An 18,863-nucleotide genomic window follows, 5' to 3' on the forward strand; every position below is an offset into this window, starting at 1 on the left:
GCAATCAATCATAAACCAGCAACAAATCTCCGATTTATCCTGGATTACTAAATAAAAAAACCCACAATCATTTATGAACATTTTCATATTCAAGTCACATAATTAAAGCACAAGATGACTACCAATCAAGTGAAAACAGTGAACAAAGGGTTAAAACATTTCCCAACCATCTGATTTTTGCAGAACAAGATTGTAAAAAGAAAAGGAAATACCACTTAAATGAAAAGCCACAGCTGAGAAGTCACATGAAGCAAATTAGCTGAACGTTAATGCCAATTCTGATTAAGTCTGAATGTGAATAGTGTTCTGCACATGACGAACAATGCTCCTGTTCAGAATCCAATAGCCTACTACTGGTTTATGGACTGAAATCTCTATTCTAACGTTCTGAGCACAATACATTCCACTATTATGTTGAAAAATATTTATGTAAATTATAATGCCTTGCCAAAGAACCATAAAGCTATGCATCTGTGCTTCTCAGATTTTTTAAATTTAAAATCGTAAAACAATTACACAAAAAAATTCTGCAACATTACTTGCCCCAAATGGCCAAGTCAATTCGAAAAACTAAAGCACTGTAATGGAAGAAGGAAACATCTGCTGTTACTGATGGTATCTTTTTTTCTTTTAAAGGAGATAGGAAGAATTTGCACAAAACTGAAAAAAGTAACATTAGAACACACTGGTGAGTAGTAAGTGTTCCTGCAGAGTACTATGTATGCAAGTTAAAGTTCCTTACAGGAAAGTCTGGGACAAAAACGAGACTAATCAAGTTGCAATCTTTGAGGAAATCTTGCTTATGAAACCAAATTTCCTAAGGAATTAGAAAGCTGGTGATCAAAACCAGGGATGCTCAATACTTGTTTCCTCAGTGTTTTACACTTTATCTCCCAGAATACCTGACCACTTGCCAAGCTGACTAGGGCATCTGGGAGCTGAATTTTAAATTACCAGAAGGGAAAAAATTTGGAACCGCTGGGCTAAACAACTGGATGACTGAACCGAGTCCACAAAAGGAACATCAGTCTCACAAGTTGGTACCACCTGAAATTAGTAACAGTGTTCAGCAGAAATTATGGGATCCAAACTGGAGTTCCTAGTAGGAAATGAAGAAGTCAAGAACATCCCATTTTAGCTTCTATACATTTAACAATTTGATAAACTCTGTAGATTTTTTTTTTTGGTCGTGTCAAGAGCGACTTGAGAAACTGCAAGTCGCTTCTGGTGTGAGAGAAGTGTCTGTCTGCAAGGACGTTGCCCAGGGGACGCCTGGATGAATTGATGTTTTTATCATCCTTGTGGGAGGCTTCTCTCATGTCCCCGCATGAGGAGTTGGAGCTGATAGAGGGAGCTCATCCGCCTCTCCCCGGATTTGAACCTGCGACCTGTCGGTCTTCAGTCCTGCCGGCACAAGGGTTTAACCCACTGCGCCACCGGGGGCTCCTTAACTCTGTAGATATAAGTATGCATATACACAATAGATGCCGATGAAATTTAGAGCAGCTTGCCAGTTGGAGTGGACAACTCAGCAGTTAAACTGGCTGGGATTTCTGGGAGTTGTAGGCCAAAACACCTGGGGACTCACAGGTTGAGAACCACTGTTGTAGTTGAACTCTCATTATTCTGCACAACTGTGTATACTGATTAGGATGAAAGGGTTTTGCAATCCAGTAATATCTAGAAGCCCAGAAGCAGTCTATATTTGCTGGAGTTAAACTGAAGGAACTTGTTGACATGCAAACAAAGCTGAGTGACATCAAGCGGTACTATGAAATCCTGTGCAATATGGCTTCCAGAACAGCCTGAAGTGGTGCCAACTGGAAGTAACATCTATAACTACCTACACATGCCTTGGGGACAGTCAAAACAGAACAATTACATACTGAGGAAAAACAAGTACAGGTTGAGTATCCCTTATCCAAACATCCTTGGGCCAGTAGTGTTTGGGATTTTTAAAAATTTTGGAATACCACTATTCGCATAGACATACATAACAGAGTATGTTGGAGATGAAACCATAACTTGATTATTATACACTATATTTTACTTATTTTTTGCATGATAGAAAATTTGTGTTCACTGAATCATCAGAAAGCAAAGATGTCATTATCTCAGCCATCCAAATGGGCAGATTGGAATTTGGAGTATTTTATATTTCAGCATGCCAGACAAGGGATGCACAACTTTAATGGGATTAAACCCAAAGCTAATCAGGAGACTCCTGATAATCTCTTGCTTTATTTGTTTTTAAAAAGCCCAATGTACTTTGACCACTATTAGCACTGGCCTTCCTCAAAGGCTACACTAAAAGAAACCAATATAATTCCACTTATTACATTAATGAGTACAACATAAAATTAATTACATTATCTAAAAACATAAGGATTACATTATTATGCATAACAGAGGATCAACTGGTTCTTATTTTGTCTTTACACATGGACTCTGATTACTTCAGTCCATGTATAAATATCCAAGGATAATAGTCTCGATTTGTCTTTATTTAATTGTCCATTTTTTGGAGTATGCATTATACAACTCCGAACAATTTTGTGTAAAAGTATGCATATACACTGTGTTATGTATGCTTTCTGAAAAAAATGTTCAAATACTCTTATTTTAAAATATATAAATAAAAAATCTCAAACACATTTGTCACAGAATAAAAAATAACCTGTTTAAACGTAGCATTGGAGAAGTAATGTGAAATGAGTTTCCCCTTTTCTCACATTTATGTATATGTTAGCAACAAAAAATCAAATGATTTAGAAAAAGGTTTTTAGCTCAACACATAATTGCAATAAAATTATAATAATTGTCCCAATTAAAATAATCCTGAATGAACAGTTTGTCATCTTAATGTTCCAATGGTTTATAGAAGGATCTCCTTAATTAACTAAAATTGCTTTCCAATGTTATTATCAAATGGCATTTGTTAAAAGTTGAATGATTTAGAAAATAATTTAACAAAAGCAACTTTATCACACCAACATTTTTCAGATGAATAAAGCAAGCAGATGCATCATCAAATTGCTATCAAACTAAATGAGGCTTTTTATAGGGAGGGAATTAACTTTACTACCAACACTAAAGGTTTTGGATTTTTTATACATTTAATAAGATAAAATGTATATATCATTTATGCTTTCTCTGATAATTATCCTGTAAATACATCTTGAAATCCTTACAAAAAAAGTAGATGAGAAATAGATCTATTAGCTTAAGAAAAACTATAATTAACTAAATTATTGTTCATTCCATCAAAGACTCTTTATTGAAATATTGAAATATTTATTCATTTCATTTCTGTACCGCTTTTCTCATCCCTGGGGGGACTCACAGTGGTTTATAGCATAGTAAATGGCAAAATTCAATACTTCACATAAATGTAAAATACATCACATAACTAAAATAATATATAACTATATAATGTATTTGAGGTGCCACCACCGAGAAGGCCCAGTCTCTCATCCCCACCAGTCGCACCTGCAAGGGTGGTGGGACAGAGAACAGGACCTCCTCAGCTGATCTTAATGCTCTAGTTGGCTCATAAAGGGAGGTGCATTCGGAGGTAAGTTGGACCGGAAATAAATAAAAGATATCAAAAAGAAAAAATACTGGTTTCTTTATTCACACAATTTCTGTATTTTAGGCCATCTTCTTTTGGCTGGGGTGAGCAAAGTATGACTTTTCAATTGTTGGACTGCAGCTTTCACAGTCTTTCACACTGACAATACTGGATAGGGTTGTCAGGAACTGTAATACAACAATATTTGAAAGAAGGCATAGTGCCTTGTTTGTTTGATTACACAAGCCCTCCTAAGGGTCCACACATAAATTTAAAAACCAGGGCAACTCTAAAACAGTTTTAGAGTTTTAAAACAATTTTAATGTTTTTTTAAAAAGTTTAACACACAGTATGTAGGCTAGAATAATTCTATGAAGTTGCAGCATACCTCTGCAAAACGTAAGGCAGTATGGACTGCACCAAATGATTGATTTATTTATATTTTAGTGTAAACAATTATGTAATATTAAAAATATCTGAAGAATTTATGATGTAATACAACTAAAACACAAAGGATTAAAGTTTCAAAACATTTACGCAAGTGGTCCTATAAGAACACTAAGTTAAAACAGTTTCAAAAGCATTTAAGCACAATGAAGTTCTCATGAAAAGGTTTCAGTGGGTCAGCAGAACTGTTGTCAGGTTGAATAAAGCCCTTTGCTTTATTCTATCAGATTTACTGCAGATGGTGTTGAGTTGTCAGGAAAACGACATCACACAACCTGATCTGGGAGGATGACATTGACAAAGGCAAGCACAGTTGAGGGCGATAATACTGTTGCAATCAATTTTATGTTATAAATCCCTTTACTCAATTGGTTACAATTATTCAGAGATTATGTGGAAGTGGTAAGTTTAGGATCTGCAGTTGGTGAACAAGAATACAATTAAAGCTTCCTAGTTCTTCTAAATGACAGTTTCAGATTATGTTAGGGAGAACATCTTCACATGGTTATAAGTCTTTCTCCTAGAAAGAGAATTAACAAAATACACTTTTCATTGGAAACAACAAGAATTCACAAATTTATTTATTTATTTACGACATTTATATGCCACCCTTCTCACCCCGAAGGGGACTCAGAGCGGCTTACAAGGTATATATACATAAATATATTATTAATATAGTACAATATCAGTGTTAAATACAAATTTGCCTTTAAAATGTGATTGTATTTCTATGTGTTTTGGAAACTGCTTTGGTCCAACTCTGGAAGAAAGGGAGCTCATAAATTCAATAAATAATTAGCTGAATAGCCTCACCACTCATATTGCCTCATTAGGATGAAATATGCTATTTCAACTCAAGGAAGCTATAGCACTAGCACTATCAAAACACCCCAAAATCTGTAAATACCTGCTCACTGACCTCCAATCTCATTCTTCCTTGATGTTAAACAAACCTAATAAAAGGTTTTCTGGTTTACAAGGGTGGTATGATACAGTGATCGGACACTTGAAGCAAACTGGGAGATTCTGGAGCAGACACTAGCTAGCAGCTTATTCTGAACATTAGAGATTTTTCAAGAGGATGATATGGAAAAGCAATTATGTATCTTAAACTTTGGGGGATGCCTAGAGTGGGGATGAAATCAAACCCTCAGTTGTTTCCAGTTCCCGAAATCCATACCACACAGGTGGTATTTTAATGTTTATTGTAATAGATTAAATTTTTAAGCTGCACAATATTGTATTGTCGAAGGCTTTCATGGCCGGAAACACTGGGTTGTTTCTGGGTTGTACAACAACCCAATTTTTAAGCTCATTCCTAATCTCCAAGTTATATATTTATCTCTTCCAACATACTGTATAAAGGCTACACTGTGGTCCTTGGAAGCAAGTATCAGACATCGTATTAAGATAAAGATGAATATAAATTCCTATTTATTTTACAACTGCCTTGTAGATGTCTTCATCAAAATAACTGGTAGTATTACTGCCATCTACTGGTAGAGTACAGCTAGCTGATGAAGATCAATGTAGGTTGCATTCTGTTCACAATTAACCTGGGAGTGCATTCCACTGAACTTTATGAAACTTCTGAATAGGCCTGTACACTGGAAAATATTTTCCAAGACAGTTAATTTAATCCCTGAAATACAAAGTAACATATAATTTACAGATCTTGGAAATGTTACATTCCTGTAATGTAAGGCCCATAATCATGGTTCGCAGCTTTGCTGGGAGTGGCGTTCCAGGGCCTAAAGTCTCAAAAAAAAAAAAAAAAAAGCTCTGCATATGACATAACTGTAGTAGAAGGACAATAGTAGTCACTTCACACAACAGAATGACTCTTATCTGTGATATCTCCCAGCTTGCTCTTTTTTGAATCTAGCCAATTCTTTCCTGACAACTTCCAATACAAACTGGCAAAAGCTCCAGCTATAGCAGGGTTTAACAGCTGATGATTTGGAACAATACAAAAATATAGGGTGGTCCAAAAGTCAAGAAGTCTCAATAGTTAAGAATGCATTTCTTATTTACAATACTATCGCATCATATACTGCATCTACAAGAAATACATTTACATTATGTGTGAAAAACCAAAGCTTGTATTGTAGTGTCCTATACTATATCATCAACTTCTCTGCAGGAAATTCAAAATACTCCAAACTCCAAAATTGTCTCCAAGGATAGCCAATATAGTAACATCTTTCCTTTCTGATGATTCAGTGTATACAAACTTTGTTTCATTCACAATTTTTTTTACAGATATGGTTAAAAATTACCTTCAGGATATGTGTGTAAAGGGTACATGAAACACAGATTAAATTAATTCTACATTTAGATTTGGATTCCATCTCAAAGGTATCATGTTATGGAAAGAGATGTAAATACATCATTAGCAGACATTTCTCATAACTCCTACATACCTCTCATAGATTGTTTTTAAAGTTAACTGATCTGCAACGCCATCGGTTTCTTCCAAATATAATATAAGCCATGATGTCCTGTATGGCCACTGCTCTGTCAAGTTGATCCAGCTAGCCAATCTATCCCAGTTGAAACTAATCTGATTAGCTCTCAATAAGCGTCCTGTAAGATATGAAGTTCAATTTAGATAAAATTGCAGACAGCAAGTCTGCAATCTTGCAATAGGTTTATTGTGACCATTGAATATATCAAAAACAGTAAGCAAGCTTGAGTTTTAAGATGGTGGGTGTTGGAAATTGAAGAACCCCCTTTTAAAAATACTGTTCATATTCAAATTTCCTTGTTAACATTCATTCACACCACCAAACAACCTATAATCCTGCCCTACGAGATTAGTTCAATGATCAAGACTTTTCTCAACTTTGCAATTCAAACAGGTTCCATTAATGATTTTCAGCCTAGGCTTTCTTTTTTCTCTCTTCTTCCTCCCTATCTTTTTGCTTTTCCAATACATGCAACATGCAGATTATAGTTCTTAAATGGCTGCCCTTGTATTTCAAAGACCAATCAGCAAACATACCTGTCACAGAAACAATATTGAGCAATCGCCTCATAGTCTGTGGACTAATATCACTGAACCAGTCTTCTGTAACTAATAGTTTAGTCAGGTCAAAAGACATTTGACGTGTAATGGTACGCTGCATTTGTCTTCTCCTGTAAGTGTCCTAATTATAATAAAAACCAAAGCAAGTGCATTTAACATTTATAGTTTAACAAACAGCAAATATCAGCATATCCAACAGGAGAATATGAAAAAGTACTTAAAATCCTCCTTTGAAATTACTTTTCAAAGAAAATTTATTAGGATAAAATATTTAAGTATTTTTCTAATGACATCTTCAAAAGATGCTACATCTTAGCACCTTTGAGTAGCATGTGATGGAAGTAGATTTCAATCTAGGAAACCTTTTTTTTTCTCAGTCAATCTCAAAGTTACTACAAGATCTTTGCATATAGATCCAAACTTTTTTTTATCATGTCAGAAGTGACTAGAGAAACTGAAAGTCACTTCTGGTGTGGGAGAATTGCCCAACTGCAAGGACATGGCCCAGGGGATGCCCAGATGTATTACCATCCTGTGGGAGGCTTCGCTCATGTCCCCACAAGCAAAGTTGGAGCTGAAAGATGGGAGCTCACCTCGTCTCCCAGATTAGAACCCCGACCTTCAAGTCAGCAGTTCAGCTGGCACAAGGGTTTAACCCACTGCACCACCACAGCTCCGGATCCAAATTAACACAGCTATATCTTTGAATGCTTAAAAATTATGTTCTTTCTCCAATCCTATTTCTCTTTAAGCACAATTTGTATGGCAGAGGAATCTGTCCAAGCCAGCCTTTCTAAAGCACTCAGCTCAAGGACAGATTTGCTGACTAGGAAACAACAATAGCTGGCAGCCTTTCCCCTCCCAATGACAATGACTTTGTCCTCTTTTTTTCTGGGATATGGCAAGCATCATACTAGGATTTCTACAGGGCAGCGGGGGTTGAAAATTATTCAGGATTAGCATGCCTCTTGATATACTCCGTGAAGATACAGACACCTGTGCAAATTCTTGATGAGAAAGAAATGTGTAAGAAAGAATAGTTTGATTATCTCTTACAATAAGTTCATGAAGACTGCTTTATTCTACTGAGTTTTAATTTATCTTACTATTGAACTCCATTTATGCTTTCTCTCAAAAGTTGGGTTTTATTACATTTGGGCTTCTGCTGTGTTTTTAACAGTTTTATTGTAAGCTGCATTATTTCTGTCTTTCGAAAAAGAGAATGTTGCATTGGATTAGACTAGGTTCTCAAACAGCTACTTCCAACAGCAATTTTACATCACTATTGTTTCTCAATTTTATATCAATACTTGGCAGTGCCTGCCTACCAACACAGGTACAATATTCAGACATTGATTTCTGCACAGATGCATTTCTGTAGAATTTTCACTTCTGAAAAGTTTAACACAATTAACTGACAGCAGTTGAACTAAATACATCCTAAGGCAGGCCTGCACAACTTCTGGCCCTCCAGATGTTTTGGACTTCAGCTCCCAATTTTTTTGTCTGTTGGACAAGCTGGCTAGGGCTTCTGGGAGTTGGAGCCCCAAATACCCAGAGAGCCACAAGTTGTGCAAGCCTGTTCTAAGATATTCTAATGGGTTTTCCAAATAATGAAAGATTTCCAATTTTCTATTTCTTACTCGTCTGTTAAGAGCTGTTTTACTTCCAAGCTTGGTCACATCTCCGAGACTATTCTGTGAAACTCTTCGGTCTACGTCTTCATGAAATCCTAAAAAAAATATCCATATTTTCCTTCATTGTTGCAAGCAGCAATTTGTACCATGAACTCTTAATATAAAAACAAGAGGATGAAGTTATACCATATATTGCTAATGAATGCTGATATTAAAATGTGCTTGTTTTCAATTTTGTAGTTGCTACTATACCTGAACCATCTGTGTATGGAACATCTCCATTTGTGGTTGCAGCTACCATCATCCTTTTAGCACTACTGAGTCCACGGCTGTTCAGAAAGACTGGTAAATGGACTATATTCCTCATGTAATCATGTCCATTTATATTTGAGTCCCGAAGCACACTGTTCAAATTCTGATTTATTGCCTTTATAATGATGTGTGGATCACTAGCAAAAATGGCAATAAATGGACCTTTCGAGAATAGGACTCGAACCTGTGAAAAGTGGAGGGAAAGTTGAACTACACATCAGTAAAGATGATAAAAACACCAAGAGTAGTTGAGAGAGTTAAGAGCCAAATGACCTGGATTGAAATACACTGAAGATGCATGCATCTGTCCCTTTTTTCTGCTGTGGCCTGTCTCTGTTCAATATGCTGAACAGACAATTAGAAAATGGGCTCTATATTATAGAGGACATAATAAATGGCACTCTAATATGCTTTGGTGGCTTGATGTGTAACGTGACCATCCTGCAGCACTGCAACCACAATATTCTGCTGAGAGGTAAAGTTCAAAAGGCAATATAGACTACGTGGATCTACAGCACTGTTTGAAAAAATCGAGCTTTTGTACTTCTCTGCTTCCACTGCAGCCTCTGCAATACTACTCCTTAATGTACAGAGACCTATCAGAATTGTTTGGGATGTGAAACAGAAAGAGTAGAGAGAGAATGGAGAAATCTGTTGCCAGTGAATGAAAAACTAAAGAAAAGCTAGAAGAAGCGTGATTTTATAGCAGCCATCAATTTAAACGAAACACTATTTACTTACAGTATCAAGCATCTGTAAAACTTTGTCCTGTTCACATGCATCCAATCCATCAATAATCACTACAAGTCTGGTCTGATTCTGAGTAAAACTATCAATGGTTTTTGCCATCTTTGCCATCAACTCCACTTCACATTTAAGAACCTATAAAAAAATAATAATCTTTAAATGGCAGTGTTGTGAACATTATCCGTGGTGAGGGCAAAAACATTCCAAAATTCATCTCAATTAAAAAGGCATTGGTAACTCCCACAATCTTACTACAAGTTAGTCATTCACATTCGCTGAAGTTGGGATGAAATGTCCCCTGGGAAAACGAAAATTCACGCCCACCCGTGTCCAAAACAAAATTGGTTATTATTTCAGGTCCACTGGTTGTTGGTTTGATGGTTGTTTTTATATTTTGTTAGAATGTTGATGTTTTATTTTGTCTTATGCTGTCATTTATGTATTTTGATGTGTTTATTTTAACTATGTTTTTTGGGCTTTTCCCCATGGAAGCCTCCCGAGTCCCTTCAAGGAGATGGAGGTGGGGTACAAAAATAAAGTTGTTGTTGTTGTTGTTATTATTATTATTATTAATATTATTATTATTATTTAAAATGTTGATTTCTTTTAATCTCAAAGAACTCCTCTCTAGAAATCTCTGGATCATCCAATGACTATGATCAATGTCTAGCAGAATTTGATCACAGTCGCATTGAAGGATCTAGAGATGTTTTAATCAAATCTGTGAATAATCAAATCTGCAAAATTCAAAGCCATTAATATTGAGAATCGACTGTATTTAGAATAAAATACATTCTTTAAGTTTAGTGGAAATCTAGTATGCAAGACAGAAATGCTCTGTTTTAAACAGACAACTTGCTTTGTTCTTATGACTCATCTGCTGTTAAAAACACTGAAAATCACTATCTTAACTCAAAACTGCTCTTATTTTGTTTGTAATGAAGGATTAGTGCTTACTTTCATAAACCCTTCGCTCTTCAGTTTGTGTAGTTTGGAAGCCGCACTGTGGAGCCGTTTTCTTTGTGAATTCAAGACTGAGTCCATCACGCGCCACCATGTGCGACAATTCAAAATGAAGCCCAAACCCACGACACATACAAATGAGATCAGAATAGCATTCACTGTCATGTTTTCAGGGTTCACTTTAAAATAAGCTATTAGAGTAATCCCCGCCACAATGCAGCTCAGAATGAAGAGGAAGATAACAAAGGATGGCAGGCAACAAGTTTTCTTCCATTTCTTTTTTCCTGGGAAATAAACAAGCAATGAGTAACTACATTTCTACTTTCAACATGAAACTTTCAATATGAACTACCAAATTTAACCACGTCAGATAAAACTGTGATGGAAGTTCAACCATATATTTTAGGACAACTAGAGACTGTGTTAAGTTATATCTAAAACATACAAATTATTACAGGAAACATTTACAGCGCGAATCTTAGAAATCCTAACTATACCAGTTTTTCTTTAAACTACATACAGAATGAAATCTAGAATGGATGAAATGCCTACAGTGCTTCTCTTTCAGGGCAGAAAATTGTAGACTGGCTAACTTCTGTTCACAGGAATATAACAAAAGGAAGTAAATTAAACCAATAACTATAAGCATCTACAAAAAAAGTGAATGATCACTGATTAAGTAGAGTGATTCCACTCTGCTTAAAATCTGGATGTTCATAAAGTTTGAGGACTCCACCCTTTAAAAAGACTCTTCAGTGCAGAGCTACACTATCAAAGGCAACTAAAGTAATTAGGTGCAGCTTCTGCAAGTACACAGATACAGGATGTAAGGAAATAAATCTCTGACTGCAAAAGCTCTGAATGGGTAAAAGGCAATTTTTACCAGAAGCATTACAAGAGTTAGCATTCTCTTAACAGACATAACTGGTATAAAGAAATATATAGCCTGATGAAGCTGCAACAACCTGCAAAATAGTATGCACAAGCAGGATACAATCTGATACGTAATGAAGGCTAAAACAGTGGTTCTACAAGTGATAAAAGGTTTTTGCTAGTGAAATGACACTATTCGATGGCTTTCTGAATTTGCCTAAAATCAGAATGAACATTGTTTATTTTCATTTTTATGTACATTTCACAGAATGTTTTTTCTGAAACAGCTACATTTCCCCACTTTTAGCAGTGTACTAACTGTCAAGTGGAAGGGAGAGGGCAGCTTAGTTCACAAATACCTTGAGTATCTTCAGTCTTGAAGACTCGAAAAAGGCGTGTTGCTAAGAAACCAAATTCTCTTTCACAGGCATCTGAGAGAGTGGCAATCATCTCAGCCATGGAAGTTTCTCCACCTACGCTGGACAGTCTATTGTAATCGGTAAACAAAAATCTGAAGAGAAACAGTTAAGAGCATTAGATAATTAATGATTACTTGGAACATGGATTTGGATTTGCTATAAGTGCAATCTACGTTTTCAAACTGCAAAGCTGCTGTGAATTTTTCTGTTCAGAGTTATTTGTTTTTGCTACTTCTTGTATTTAATACTCAATTCTATAAGTGTTCAGAAATCCAATGTACGGATTATTCCAGCTGAGAGATAATCAAAGGTCTAGGTGAAAAGCAAACACAACATACTGTATATACTCGAGTATAAGCCAAGCTTACAGCTCTTTTTTAGGCTGAAAAAGCCCCCCCCCCCTCCACACACACACAGCTTATACTCGAGTCAAAGTTATTTACTATTTTATTGTTTTTATGACATTTTTATTTTACTCTATTTTTATTATTATTATATTTACATTATTTTACTCTATTATTATTATTACATTTATTATTTTACTCTATTATTACTGCTATTATTACATTTCCTTTAGGATTATTTGATCATATTTTTTATTATTTGAAAGGATGCATAAGCACATTTACATTGAAGGAGGTTAGAATAATGGTTTAATCAGAGCGGGAGAATTTTATCTTAAATTACAGCTTTATGTAAATATTCAAAAACATTTAACCTACTGATATCTCCATTAATGTAATTTAATTGGTATCTATTTTTATTTTGAAATTTATTAGTAGTTGCTGCATTTCCCACCTTCAGTTTACACCCGAGTCAATATGTTTTCCCAGTTTTCTGTGTTTATTATGTTTATTTATACTCCACTTTTTCTCTCCACAAAGAGACTCAAAGCAGCTTACATTAAAAGCATTTCAACACAATCTAAAATCTACAAATATACAAACTTTAAAACAGAATTAAACCTCAATGGTATTAAAAATTCAGTTACAATCCATAAAAACATATTCAAAGCTAAAAACCACAGCACAACCTGACTTGATCTTAAAAACCTTTATCTTTAAAAGCATACCTGAATTAAAAAAAACTTTTACTGCACATAATTACAGAGCAATTTACCTCTGTGATGCCACAAAGTTTTTTTTTGTATAATTTACAGGATAAAATCTTGAGATACTCATAAATTTGTAACTTTTGATAAATTAAAAACTCAAAGAGAGAGAGATACAGAAGATTATAAGAGATGCTTTGTATACAGAAGTTACCCAGGTAATTTCAAATTCAGCTCCGAGCAGTAACTGTGAGATACAGTTGAACAGAAAAGTTGTTTTGCTTGCTTGAATCTCACACAGATGAGCAACAACATAGAAAATATAAAAAGCAAACTAGCATTCTGGTGTGAACATCACAATGCCCCATCTGCATCAAATTTCATCAGAGATAAGTGTTTTGCAACACCAACATTTTTAAATGCTTCAACACAGTTTAAAACAAAAGAACATTGCACTAAATCATTCTAACCTGACAGGTAAGGCTTTTGTAGTTTGTTCAGGCAGCTCAGGTGGGTTCACAAACATGAGTTTCAGCAGCAACTCCATGTAGCCAATATGTCTGGCTAACCTTGTACTTAGCACCCATGCCCAGTTCCAGTTCTCTCCTTCTCTTCGGCTACCAAAGTATATCACAGCTAAAATGAAAGATTTTACAAATATCTAAATATTAGTTGCAGCTATAAGAGATTTAAAAAGGAGAGCCAAAAGATTGCTTAACTTGTACCACTACTATTCCCATTTAGCTCCACATCATCTTTCTGAATGAAGCACTATGAAAGAAGCCAAAGCCTTAATTCCTATACTGCATATATAACCAACAGATAGTAATAAACAAGCCAACAAAATCAAGCTTTTTGTAATAATCAGAAACGAGAGTAGCACAGCTTAAATCAATTTTATGCTGATTTTAAATATGTCTTTATTTTTGTCCATCATGTCAACTTTTTAAAATATGACGAATGGTACATTACAGTGGACTACTGTAAAGTCTGCACATTTCACATCATATTCATGTAACAAAAGCCAACAAGTTTTTCATCAGATATAATTTTAGGCCATTTGTATAGAGTTTTTTTGTGCTGAATTCAGATCTGTGCTTAATTTTTTCTCTATCATGTGTAGTTTTTGCGATGAAGCTAATAAAATAATTAATGCATTGATATCAATTAGATTCTATTGACATCAGTGCATAAATGAATTAATTATTTGATTAGGCTTATCGCAAAAACTACACGTGATAGAGAAAAAATAAATACAGATCTGAATGCAGTGCAAAAAAAAACCTGGATCTGAATTCAGTGCAAAAAAAAAGTGCATTAAAATGGCCTAAAATTATATCTGATGAAAAATGCTTGTTGGCTTGTGTAATCAATCATCAGTTAACTGCATTCAGAATCAGGGTATTCCATTGATTCAAAATGGAGTTTTACTCTAGAGTCCCAACACCTTGAATAGGTCCCTTAAACTCAGGGTAGCTCCCACAAAATCCCATATGAACTTGCATAAAACCCAGCTCTGAGTCACAGACCACTTCTATTCAGAATTAACAGAAGACAGAACTTACACTGAGTCAAAAGAAATATGATCCTCAAATCAATGGATATCTAAAATTGATTGTTACAAATGTTTTAACTCTCTTAATACATTTGATTAGACCTCCCATGAGTGGAGTTTAGGCACAAGATCATGTCTGATCTTGGAAACTAAGCAGGGTCAGTCCTAGACAGGAAACCACCAATGAATACCAGGTGTTATACGCTATATTTCAGAAGAAGGAACTGGAATTTGTTTACTAAGAAACCCCTATAAATTTCATGGCATCATAAGTCGACAAGTGATCTGAAGGCACACACACACATATTTGGTTTCACTTTGTATACAAACTTTTGAGTTCAATTATAAATACATAGATTTTCACTCAGTCTGACTGAAAATAAGACTTACTAAAGAATACGTATAGTAGTGCCAGTAAACTCAGTGAAACTGCAATTCCAAGTTTGGCATCTACAGTGAATGCAAGCAATAAGCCAACACCTCCACACAATAGAAATGTAAGGAACACAATAAGCCAGGAGAACTGGAACAATGGTTCAATCTGCTGTCCAGCAAAAGTCTTCATTTCATCTATAAAAAGAGAGAAAGAAATTCTATCAACACAAAATCTCAAAGCCCATTATTTCGTCCCTTGGAATTAAAGACCAAACTGTAATGCCAAAACCTAACTATATTGTGCTTTATTAACTAAGGAATGATGACAATAAATATTTGAACTAAATTTTACCTTCAAGTTTCTTGAGCAAAAATGATTTCCCACTTCCCCATTGGGCATAAAGTCCAACACAGATGGGTGGCTGCATAGTCGGTTCACTAAGAATATCTGCTAGTGCGCTGCTGTAGAGATCATAGCCCAGCATATCTCCATCAGTTTCCGTGGGAGATAAATGTCCTGCAACATCAGAAAGCTTCATAAAATAAACATGTTACAAGTGTATGTTTTGTGTTCATTCATCAACAGCAACCCATAGCCAGCTTGCTAAATATAAGTTCAATGATGTATAGGCAACTGTATTGTATGTTTGTTTTTCTCTACTACTTCTGAGCAAAAGTGCAGCATCGACTTACACTGCTTTTTTTCAGATATTATTTTCCACATAAGGTTTATTCACCTTTTCTGGATTATTTTTGTTTCTCCTAGTAATAATAATAATAATCATCATCATCTTTATTTGTAGACCACCCTACCTTCCCAAGGGAACTCAGGGCGGGTTCCAACATACATAGCAAACATTCAATGCCAAAAGAGAAAAAAAACAAACATTCAGACAGATTACATCAGGACAAACCATATTAAACAATATAAGAGCAACCTAACTCTAAACTTAATAACAAACAGAGTAACCAACAGTAAGAACTTAAATAACCTATACATGTTATGTATAATCTGTTATTCAAAAATTATTCCTTAGCCTACAGTCCAGGTACAGGCAGTCCCAAAGTTACAAATATCTGACTTACAATTGACTCATAGCTAAGAACGGGGCTGAGACAAGAGGAAGTGAGAGAAATCTACCCTTAGAAAGGAAATTCACTCCTGAAAGAGTTATTATGGTGAAAAAGTGTATCCACTGAAGAGTTATCACCAATCCTTGATTCCACAAGACAAATTTTTCAAACTCCAATTTTCAAAGGGACAGAAAGTGCAGTGAAATCTTCTGAACAGGGGCATAGATAACAAAATAAAAACCACAAGGGTGTTAACCCTTCCCTTTGCAATCCAAAGCTTAAAAAATATTTTTGGCTGCAGTTACAAGGAAAAAAATTACCTGTTCTGACTTTCAAACAAATGCAAGTTAAGAATAAACCTACAGAACCTATCTTGTTCTTAACTTGGAGACTGCCTATACTCTTTTGCCAGGCTGTTTAATGAGCTTATTTGAAAATAATCATTTCAGTAAAACACAGCACTTGGAGAACTCCTGGAATTAATCTATGTTTATTACTTCATACTTGCATAAGCAGTTCTACTGACCCATGTGACCCATAAATTACAGTATCACAAAGAAGATAGTTAAAGAAAGATCGTATAAGAAAGTTACAGCTCACTAGCAGTTTTAATAAAAAAAAGTAATATAAAAAGGTAAAATTATTCCTATGATCTTGATTGTTTGTTTGTGAAAATGTAATCAAATTTAGATTCCATCTAAAATTGCATGTTGCCTTTCTCTTTCCATGGGATAAGTAGAATTCAGAAGCTTAAAATCAGCTTTTATACAGTTGTACTTTGTTGTGCTTTCCAAGCCAAACAAAATGTGGTTGACATTAGTTTCAAACAAATCAATGTCAAACTGTGTTTTTTCAAAGCCCGCTTGTTGGAAACTAGTGAAAGTTAAAATCTTAACCACGGTTCCAGACTGTACAGCAAGCTGGAGTTGATGAGAAAAGGCAAAGAAAGGGAGTACAAATAAAATGAAAAATACAGGAGAGAAAGCAAAGTAAAATGAATAGATTTTAGCATGAAAGGGAAGTACTGGAGAGGGAGACAAAGAACACCTGACTTTAAAAGCAGGGCAGGAAAATAAAAACTGAGAGACAAGGGCTTACAGAAAAAAAGCTAATGACTCCTGCCTTCTGATGTAACTCATTTGATATGGATTGCTCTTCTGCACCAACCAGAGAATTACTGTTCTGTCTTTCAAATCTGAACTGTGCACAGAAGCACATGAGTACTCAAACTTCACATAAGTTATATTTTTTCTTGTTCAATCCAACATGTTCCTGAAAGTAACTGAAGTTAGATATATTTTTTGAAATTGCTTAATACTTACTAGCACCAAATATCTGTGTTAAAATACTTTTCTGGTGGCTACAATCAATGTTGTAAGGTGTCTCTCCAGCTTTATTAGGCCTGTAAAGCAGCCTGCCATCTTTAGGATTTCTTAAAAGCAGCTCTGCAAGCCTTCGGCTTCTTCCACGAATAGCAATATGAAGTGGAGTATCCCCTTTCTGTAACAATCATCATAACGTTAAAGGATGTAAACCAAAGTGTTTTATTACAAAACAGTTTCATTACTCAAAATTTAATACATCACATTCCTTTCAATTTGGCCCTATAAACTTTATGACCAGAACTTTCATTGGGATAATTTCTACAATTAGCATGCTTCAACAGTTGGCTAAAAGAACCAAGTTATTTTGTTAAGTTCTGAAAGAACGAAGTTATTTTGTTAAGTTTCTTTCCAAAAGGTCCATCCATCTCAATACACATGGTGAAATTTCTCTCTGCACCTGAGCTGATTTTAAACTATCTTTAAATAAAGCAGTTGTCAACAAGAGTGTACCTTATCTACAGCAGAAACTTTTGCGCCTTTGTCAAGCAGAAGCTCAACTATTTCAATGTTTCTCATCTTGGTAGCCTTTATAAGAGGTGTTTCTCCATCCTAAAAGCAAAAGCAGAAAAATACTATGTGAGTGCTTCAGGATTAGATAGACTTTCAGCAATATTTTGCCTTCCTATATTTTGCCTTCATATACTTCATGACAAAAATATATAATTCAATTTTAAATCTTGATGTGAATAATGAATGTAATGAATTTGAAGCTTCTATTCCATTTTGATCAGATTTGCTAGTCTATGAGGCTGCCTCTAATGCAGATACTCAGTACCACATAATAAATCTAAGATACTCCTTTTAAGCAACTATACTACTCAAAGTTATTATGCAATGTCTCAGTAACCAAAATGGGGCTTCTTTTTGTATAAACCTCTATTATGTTTTCAGTTGCGACTGATTCTTTTAGTTTGCCTTAGCTATTTTAATGATTTAATGTCTAGAATTATTTAACACAAACACTCTGTTTGTATATGGCACTGCTTCTTAAAATGTAGGTCCTAACCCCAAATGAAGTCCCCTTAGCTCAGTGTTGGGATCCTGAAAAATCTGCCAACAGTAAAAGGTTATTGAATGTCACCTTCTGGCTGTTTTAGACATTTACCTGAATCTGTTGGCAGAAAAATGCAGTGTTTACAGTGTACTCTGCAGAAAATGCTTCAGCTGTATTTCATAAAAACAAAAATCAGCCTGTACAGCAAGTCTTCCAAATGCGGATTTATTATCAGTAAATGTTTACTTCTTATACTCATGTTATATACCAAGGGTCACATAAAAAATTTCCTGGGCCATCAGGGGCTGTGAGTGGAAAAAGTTTAAGAAGCCCTGCTATATGGGATCTTTCTATGAAGGAAATAACTTTGTTTTTGATAGAGAAGAATGAATACATGCTTTCCGTTTTAAACGCTTTCCAACTAAACATGAT

At 35.1% G+C, this 18,863-nt stretch overlaps 1 protein-coding gene across 7 annotated transcripts in view; it reads right to left on the reverse strand.

Moving 5' to 3' along the window:
• The window catches only part of KIDINS220 (kinase D interacting substrate 220), a 51,734-nt gene that overhangs the window by 14,318 nt on the left and 18,553 nt on the right, over positions 1–18,863 (reverse strand). For all 7 annotated transcript variants that reach the window (XM_067468514.1, XM_060787934.2, XM_067468508.1 and 4 more), the window contains exons 11-22: positions 17,888–17,986; positions 17,375–17,552; positions 15,331–15,495; positions 14,994–15,173; positions 13,519–13,684; positions 11,938–12,089; positions 10,700–10,989; positions 9,737–9,877; positions 8,936–9,179; positions 8,690–8,778; positions 7,023–7,167; positions 6,442–6,604 (exon numbers count right to left, since the gene is read on the reverse strand). In XM_067468514.1, the coding sequence (XP_067324615.1) occupies positions 6,442–6,604; positions 7,023–7,167; positions 8,690–8,778; positions 8,936–9,179; positions 9,737–9,877; positions 10,700–10,989; positions 11,938–12,089; positions 13,519–13,684; positions 14,994–15,173; positions 15,331–15,495; positions 17,375–17,552; positions 17,888–17,986 (2,012 nt within the window). The remainder of the gene's footprint in view (positions 1–6,441; positions 6,605–7,022; positions 7,168–8,689; positions 8,779–8,935; positions 9,180–9,736; positions 9,878–10,699; positions 10,990–11,937; positions 12,090–13,518; positions 13,685–14,993; positions 15,174–15,330; positions 15,496–17,374; positions 17,553–17,887; positions 17,987–18,863) is intronic.

This window comes from Anolis sagrei, chromosome 1 (assembly GCF_037176765.1).
Source record: "Anolis sagrei isolate rAnoSag1 chromosome 1, rAnoSag1.mat, whole genome shotgun sequence".
NCBI lineage: Eukaryota > Metazoa > Chordata > Lepidosauria > Squamata > Dactyloidae > Anolis > Anolis sagrei.